The sequence below is a fragment of the Cyrtonyx montezumae genome, unplaced genomic scaffold (assembly GCF_038088225.1).
Source record: "Cyrtonyx montezumae isolate F1298 unplaced genomic scaffold, pur_monq_1.0 scaffold_4, whole genome shotgun sequence".
Taxonomy (NCBI): Eukaryota; Metazoa; Chordata; class Aves; order Galliformes; family Odontophoridae; genus Cyrtonyx; species Cyrtonyx montezumae.
The window spans coordinates 7459133-7467886 of record NW_027072045.1 but is presented as its reverse complement, the minus strand read 5'-3'; the positions used below and the strand labels follow the sequence as shown (position 1 = coordinate 7467886).

The 8754-nt window shown below is 49.3% G+C and overlaps 1 protein-coding gene across 1 annotated transcript; it reads left to right on the top strand.

Annotated features, from left to right (window-relative positions):
- The first annotated feature begins 5798 nt into the window (after positions 1–5798).
- On the top strand, positions 5799–8475 carry ADRB1 (adrenoceptor beta 1). Its single transcript, XM_065746032.1, is given in 4 exon segments — positions 5799–7100; positions 8003–8077; positions 8079–8143; positions 8145–8475. Coding segments are annotated over 4 exon segments (1452 nt in total). The 5' UTR covers positions 5799–5831; the 3' UTR covers positions 8188–8475.
- Positions 8476–8754: the final 279 nt, after the last annotated feature.

Genomic DNA, 8754 nt, shown 5'->3' with positions numbered 1-8754 from the left:
CCTTCCCCTCACTTCACATTCATTTCATTATCACTTGTGTATCTTGTCTGGTTGGATATGAAGCTGGCAGCTGCCGTCTTAATTTTATGGCTCTTTAAACAAAGATAAGGGAAATAACAGCACAAGTCTTCTCCTGTGCATGTTTGGTAGCAACACAATAAACTAATTTGTGGAAACTGGTGAGCAACAAGGAAAACATGGGAATGAAGAGAATGGCATTGATTCAAGAGTCTTCAAACGCAGCACCTGTCCTTGACCCCCAGGGATGCCACGCACCTGGGGGAAAATCCAACCTGGAGGAGCCTGCATCCCATGAGTGCTCTGCACTCCTGAAAATGTGAATTTTGGGCGCCTCATTTACACCTAACATCAGCCTGCTGCTCTCTTTAGGGCAGCTCCAGTCCACAACGAATGTGCTCAGGAGAAGTGGGTGTGCCAGGATGCCAGCATTTCTCTCTCACCTGCCAGAGGACTCCAGCAGTCCTCAAGGCCACATCACTTGGGTGCAGGATACCCTACTCACATCTGGGGTAGGTACCAGTCAACAGTTTATTCTGTGACAAGTGGACTGCAGGAGTTTCCACTCTATGCCATGCATTGAATTAAGATTAACATGAGTGATGTCTAATCTTACTTAGAAGTTTCCAGAACTAGATATTAAACACATCTATCAGTGGTCCAAAGCAATGGGTTGGGAAAAAAATAACAACATAGAATTAGATCAAGTTAGTTCCATAGGTTTCCATACATTGATTTTTCAGCTTTTGGGTTGCCTGGTGTTACATAACATCAACTTCACATAGCTCTGCATGCCACCTCCCTCACATCAATGCATCCTACTGTTTCTTTCTCTTTCAGCTAATCCTGTGATTACTTGCACCACATAAAAGCAGTTGGGGTCCCTGCACTTTTTGGAGGGGTACATCCCTCATTACTTTAAAACAGCTTTGATCTGTGCAAGGAGAAGTAATGATAGCATCCACTTGAGCATGTGCCAGGGCAAGTCGATATGCTCGTGAGAGCTTGCTGAGAGGATGCACAGAACTACAAATGGATGTTAACAGGGAGCAATTACTTTTTGAAAAAATAAAATCTGCAACTCAGCATCCCCCAAAAGCTTTGAAATGCATTCTAAATGCCACTAAAAGGGAACAACCCTTTTTCAAATGTTATGACACAGTCTCAGCTATTCAGAGCTCTTTCCCAGGACACTGCCTTAAGTTAGCGTGAACTGCAATTGACTTTTTTTGCTTAAAAAAATATTCCAGAGTATATTTTCTCCCAGTGGGAGCCCTAATCCATTACCCTACAGGATCTAAAGCCTTGAGTCCTACATCTAGAGACATTCAGTCGTGGGGCTGTCCAACTTCAAAATCACTCTGAGCCATGGCCATGCTGCTAAGTTCAATCTTCTGCTATCCAGAACACGTACAAATTTTCCTAACATCTGGAAATGCTGGTTCCACCTCAAACCATCTCTTTGCATGTCTCAGTCACTAGCTTGCATGTTGTACTCCTCCACGACTGGAGGAGAAAGGAAAAGGTTTCTTGGTGAACACATTCCACCAACACTGTGTGCTGAAACCACTGCCATGCCTTTCCATTCCACCTCACATTCACACCTCCAATGACAACGTGAGATGATATTTCCTAAAGCATCCAGCTTTCATTCTACAAGTGGGTAAGCTTTGATATGGGGAAGTAAAGTATCTCCTTATAGAATCATAGAATGGCCAAGGTTGGAAAAGACCTCAAAGATCATCTAGTTAAATCCCAGTCCATCCTCACCATGCCCACTAACCATGTGTCTCAGTGCCACATCTCCACGTCCTGGAACATCTCCAGGGACTGTGACTCGCCCCCCTCCCTGGGCAGCCTGTGCCAGTGCCTCAACACACTTTCTGAGAAGAAATTTTCCCTACTACCCAACCTGAATATATATAGCCAGCACGTGTTGAAGCAGGAATAGACTGGAAGGAAATCTCAGAGGACTCCCAGACACCACTCCTCTGCTCTGATCTCTCAACCACATTCTCCCCCTATAAACAAAGCCTCTGGCCATCAACAGCATTTTCTGATCTGCTGTAAAATGTTTTGTTACCTCTCCCAAAGGAACTGCTGATACTTAAAAAAGAGGCAGCCTTAGTCAGGCTGTTCTCACAGTGCCACTGTCTCAGTGTATATAGGAGCTTATACATCAAAAGAATATATGTAAACACAAAGAGACTTGGAAAAGGAAACAATTAAAGACAACTCTTAGTTATAATCTGGATTAAGGACTATAGCATTATTGCTCCTGATTAATACTGGGCTAGGCTGCAAATAAGAGAGGGATTGACTTTATGAAAATGTCATCAATTGCAAAACTAATATTCCTTCCATAAACATCAATTCTGGCTTGCTCTTACCAATGGTTGAAAACTGTTTTCGCCCAACAAAAATTGGTTTGCTCAGTGTGGTTGGTAACACAACAGTAAAATCACACTATGAACTGGTACACCAATGGAGGGCCCAGTCAACAACAGCAGGAGTCGTGGAAATGCTGAAGTGCTGCTGAGATAGGTGAAAAAAGAAATTCTCTAGAGTGAGATACTAACAGGCTGAGCTAAGGACCTCCTCTGACGTGTGTGGAGTGCAGCTGGAGGGGGGAAAGGTAGAAACTATTAGGCAGATAGGCAAGGAGCCTGCTCTTCAGCTTCATAAATTGGCATGACTCCCTTTCAATTAGGCTTAAGTATGATAAATACGTACAGCCCAGTATGAGCCCCAAGTTTTACTCATGAACTTTTTTTGCTTTTACAAGTCTAATTCTACCCTGTGAAAGAGACATATCTCCAGAGTAATAACAGCCTCTGCCTTCACACATCTAAAGAGACATTAGTCCAGGACTATACATTTGTTTTAAGTTATGGATAGGTTTACAAGAAAAGTCATAATCCTCTTTAAATACAAGAAAAATAGGAACCTGTCCTCAGTCCTATGAAGAAAATCAGTCTTCACAGTTTGAATTTATGAGGAGCACTGGGAAAAAGTGTCCTGGGGCCATTCTAGAAGGACTGAGCAGAGCAAAACTCAGCAGGCAAACAGTCTTCTCCTGCAGTCTGACCTGTTAGCAGAAGCACAGCACAAATTTCAGGAGATAAGGCCATCAGCTTGGCTGTTCTTCTGCATTTTTTGCTCAGAGTATGTACGGGAGAAAGACAGAATCACAGCACATCTTTAATCACCTGAAGGTAATTAAGGACTCAGCATTCTTGTAAGTGCTCTGCAAGGCTCGGTTACTGCAGTGGGCTCTCCCCATATCTGCATGTGCTCAGACTAGTTTAGATTTCTTCAAAACATTTCTAAGCTCAGTGCTGCACACACTAACCAACACAGACCCACCAAGGCTCAACAGGATGCTGCAAGGCATCCCAATGTGCTCTCTGTAACCCACTTCACCCTGCCCACACATCTACCTCATGTCCCTGTGGTGTCACACCAACGCAATGGGGCTGGAAAGTATGTCCTCTTCTGGTATTAAATGCACTTGGATTATATTTTCATGGCATTGTTCAACTAAAAGCAGTTCTATACAGTGCTTTGAGCACTGTCACATGTAATCAAGAGATAATGTCAATGGAATTGCATGTTGTCACAGGAAAGCAGTCTCCTGCTGCCACAGAAATGCCAAATTAAAGCTGAGGCATTTATGGAAAATAAACGTCAAGTCAAAGCCAAGATGTTTATTTTAAAAACAAGAGACATGGATCTCGTGGCAACGTTCCATCGTGTCTCTGTTCCTCCAATAACAAATGTCCAATGTGAACGCAGACAAATGACAGCTTCTTCCTGGGACAGAGCAGTGCAGGCAAAGCCCGATTGCTTCATGCGATGGCTCGCGGAGCTGCTTCTCATTTGCTTGTCTTCAGCTCAGGTTTTAGGGAAGCTGTTTGGATAACCAATACAAAACGGTTTCTCTGATGTATGTTAAGTTTACAAAGAGATTTAGGAGGATAGAGAGAAGAAAACATGACAGCAAATGAATTCTTCCTTTGCCTTTACATGGTTCGCTAGAGAGGGAGGAAGGACAGTAACGTGTAACGCGCTGGGATCGATGGGAGTCCTTCCAGGCATTTCTGTGGGCTTTGCTTAATGCCTTAAAAGAACAAACAGCTGATATTTAAGCTGATATTATGGTATTAATGAAGGTGCTATAATTCAATTGCGGTGAGGGCGTGACCAAACTAAGGTCAGACAAGGAAGATGCTGTCTGATCCAAAACTGAGATTTCAAGCTTTATCAAATGTAACCTTAAGGGCTTAAGTGCTAAGAGTGGTAAAACTCCTGGCAACCTAATGGGGATGACATCCTTTCAGACGTTTGTACCACTTCTGCCCTTCCATCATATTACCACTCATTAAATCTCCTTGCATTCATCCATTCCTCTCTTTCCCTAACAATTTTCTCTTCCTCCAACTACATTAAGAGATTATGTCTTGAACAAGCTGAAATAGTCTCTTCACTCTTCTCCTTTGCCAACCCCATCATCCTTTGCTAAGCTCTCCCCAGCCCTCTACCAGCTCCTCCCTCACCACCACACAGGCCATCCTCTCTGCAACATCAGGCTGAGCTGTCCTAATTACTACCAATGCTTTGAGTGTTTTTTTTTTAATGACTTCCAAGGGAAAAATAAATTAGGTGTTCATTAAAAACTGTGATCTCGAGAGTAAGTAGAAACAATTCATTTCAGCTTTTTGAAGTCCCTCTCCTGCGCCGACATCCTCAAGTAATAAGCAAACAAAGGCCTGTGTTAAAATCATGCTAAGGAGCTGCGTGAAACTCAAAAAAAAAGCAAGGGAAGTTTGACTCCCAGGAGATTTGCAGAAGTAATGCTCTGAAAGGGGTTAAGCCTACAGTCAGTATTTGGCTGCAGACTGGCAGTAAGGGCCAGAGGGATGTTCTGTACAGAAATCATAAATTCGCTTATTTTTCCCTTTGGAGTTGCCTTGTTTCCCAAAGATGCCCTGGCTCCAGCTCCGACCTGGCGTTCCACACTGACACTTGTTGAACCAACAGAGATAGTGGGAAGTAAGGCAAGATCAGGCTGCTCCTGCTTCGCAGCATCCTCACTGCCAACGTCCTGCAGTCCTCCAGCCTTGAAGCTTATCTGCCCGTGCGGTGGGACAGGATCTGCAGGTGGACGTCTGACAGGACAGTGTGAGGGCAGAGTGCTGGCACCTGTTTGAGTTGCGGTGTTGGTTAACTACATAAGGATGCTGCAGCAATAAGGGATGTGAGCAGATGATGGATGGCGCAGCAGGATTAGCACAGCAAACAGCTGCGTGGTACCCTCGCACTGCTTCCCACCGCCTTTGTGAGTTTGGGAAGAGAGGGCAAGACTTGTGCTAAAACGGAGCGTTCACATTCACAAAACACCATCCGAGCTTCTCCGCACTGGGGTGCAGAAAGCTCACTACTGCTTTAGAAATCCCAGCTAGGCGCAGGAGGAAAAACGTGTTCCATCCTACATCTCCACTGCCCTAAACCGGGGCCAGATTTCTTTCTTTTTCGGTGTGACAGCTACCGGCCCTGGGCAAACGCCCCGAGCCGCGGTGCTGCCGCGCAACGAGTCCCTCTCCTCAGGGGACGCCGAGCGGCGGAGCCCCGCGAGCGGCGGGAAGCGGGCGGGGAGGCCACGCCCCTCGGCGCCGATTGGCTGCGGGGCGGGGAGGGGCGGGGCGGGGCGGGGCGGGCCGGCGGCGCGGCGCGGGGCCATGCGGATCCCGGGGCGGCGGCGGCAGCGGCGGCGGCGCCGCCTTCCTGCCTGCCCGCGGCGCGGCCCCGCAGCCATGGGCGATGGGTGGCTGCCGCCCGACTGCGGCCCCCACAACCGCTCCGGAGGCGGAGGGGCCACGGCGGCGCCGACCGGGAGCCGTCAGGTGTCCGCCGAGCTGCTGTCGCAGCAGTGGGAGGCGGGCATGAGCTTGCTGATGGCCCTGGTGGTGCTGCTCATCGTGGCCGGCAACGTGCTGGTGATCGCGGCCATCGGGAGGACGCAGAGGCTGCAGACTCTCACCAACCTGTTCATCACCTCGCTGGCCTGCGCCGACCTCGTGATGGGGCTGCTGGTGGTGCCCTTCGGGGCCACGCTGGTGGTGCGGGGCACCTGGCTGTGGGGCTCTTTCCTCTGCGAGTGCTGGACCTCGCTGGACGTGCTGTGCGTGACGGCCAGCATCGAGACCTTGTGCGTCATCGCCATCGACCGCTACCTGGCCATCACCTCGCCTTTCCGCTACCAGAGCCTGATGACCAGGGCTCGGGCCAAGGGCATCATCTGCACCGTCTGGGCCATCTCCGCCCTGGTCTCTTTCCTGCCCATCATGATGCACTGGTGGCGGGATGAGGACCCGCAGGCGCTCAAGTGCTACCTGGACCCGGGATGCTGCGACTTCGTCACCAACCGGGCTTACGCCATCGCCTCGTCCATCATCTCCTTCTACATCCCCCTCCTCATCATGATCTTCGTGTACCTACGGGTGTACCGGGAGGCCAAGGAGCAGATCAGGAAGATCGACCGCTGCGAGGGCCGGTTCTATGGCAGCCAGGAGCAGCCGCAGCCGCCCCCGCTCCCCCACCACCAGCCCATCCTCGGCAACGGCCGCACCAGTAAGAGGAAGACGTCCCGCATCATGGCCATGAGGGAGCAGAAAGCCCTGAAGACACTGGGCATCATCATGGGGGTGTTCACCCTCTGCTGGCTCCCTTTCTTCTTGGTGAACATTGTCAATGCCTTCAATAGAGACTTGGTGCCGGACTGGCTCTTCGTTTTCTTCAACTGGTTGGGCTACGCCAACTCTGCTTTCAACCCCATCATCTACTGCCGGAGCCCAGACTTCCGCAAGGCCTTCAAGAGGCTGCTCTGCTTCCCCCGCAAAGCTGACAGGCGGCTGCACGCCGGCGGCCAACCCGCCCCGCTGCCCGGGGGCTTCATCAGCACCCTGGGCTCCCCCGAGCACAGCCCTGGGGGGACATGGTCCGACTGCAACGGGGGCATGCGGGGCGGCAGCGAGTCCAGCCTGGAGGAGAGACATAGCAAAACGTCCCGCTCGGAGTCCAAGGTATAGGGGGGTGGGTGTGCGGGGCCGGCCACGGCTGGGGGACGCAGGCAGGGGACGAGCGGGGAGAGAGCCCGTGTTTACTGATGAATAAAAGCAGGTGAATTGTATCCGACATACCTCATATGAACCGAAAGCAAACAGGAAGCCCACTGACCGGCGAACAGAGCAAATAAACAGCCTGTCCTAAAGCTAACCAGATTATATTTGGGACAGAAGGAGGCTTAGCTGTGGGTGGGCTAGAGATACGCTTTCACAAGTCCCATCCCACGGGTGAGTTTTCACCGGACAGTGCCGGTAGTCAGACCGCGGGCTGGAGCAGCGGGAGCAGTCCTGTGATGCTGTGATCCCAAGAGGCTGGGCAGTGCCTGGGGCTGCATCCCGAGGGCTGCGGGAGCCCAAGCCGCGATCCCGAGGGTCCCGGCAGCGGTCCCGCACGCACACGGCGAAGCGGCCGATCCCAGCCCGGCGGTGAGGCTGGAGCTGCAGGTGCTCGGCGCCTCGGCTGCCTCGAGAGCTGTCCGAAACGTGCGGTCGCTGCGCTCCCCTCTTCTGCTGAGCAGAAGGGATGGCAGTGTTAAGAGCAAGGAACACAGATCTGTTTTGAAACGGAAAAAACAAACCCAAAAACCTAAACCCGAACATCCCAAACTCTTCGGCTTTATTTTTTATTTTTTTTTCTCCTCTGCATCAGCAACCGGTGGGTTGTTGTGCTTATCTCTTTGGCCAGACAATAGCGGTCTGGCTGGGAAACTTCTACCTCAAACTGTGCATATTGTACAGGGGAATAAATGGGCCGTGTTTATATTAAACAGTGTATTTGCCTACCATTAGGAGTATTTTATGGGAAAGGGGGGTGGGGGGGACTTAATGAGCCTTCTGCAGCTTGTTCGTTGTGATTACAGATGGGCAGGGAAAAAAACATCCTGGCAACAACAAGATTTTACTGCACATTTTAGGGAAACGGCGACAAAGCTGGGGTTTTTTTGCACAGTATTAAGGATTGTAAAGTTATTTGAAGATGCTACTTGCACACGTCTACACACGCGAATTAAAAATGAAATGGAGGTTTAAACAACACCGAGCCTGAAAGTGATTTCTGGTTTTGTCTGATCTGTTACAGTTTTATTGAGAGAGTGACTTTTTATATTATTTTATGAAGGTACTGTAAATAGATCCATATTATAAATTAAAATATCTTAAGGGACTTGTATTGATTTTATTTCCAAGTGCCCACGTGAATCTGTTGTTATTTTAGCACTTGTGTGTCATTTCCATTCTCCTCTGTGTGCGCGTTTTATAACCTATTTATACTCTGGTGCAATTTACTACTGTGTAAGTAATTAGTCGATGTGCAATAAATGCCATTGCAGCACAAGCAAGCGTGTCTCTATAGGTTTTGAAACAATACCTGCCTATGATGGGCAGAGCAGCATTTGTTTTTCCCCAAAGATGGCTCAGATTACCAACACAACTGTCTGATGGCTTTCCCTGACACGGGATTGTAAAACGGTGTTTGTGACCCAACCGGCTTGCATTCCTGTTGCACCCAAGTCTGCTGACTTCCCTTAGAGCTAGAGGCTGACAACAAGGTCTTTCCAGCCTGGTAATAGGGACGCTTGCCTTCTGTAACTGCCGTTTGGGGTTATATTCACGT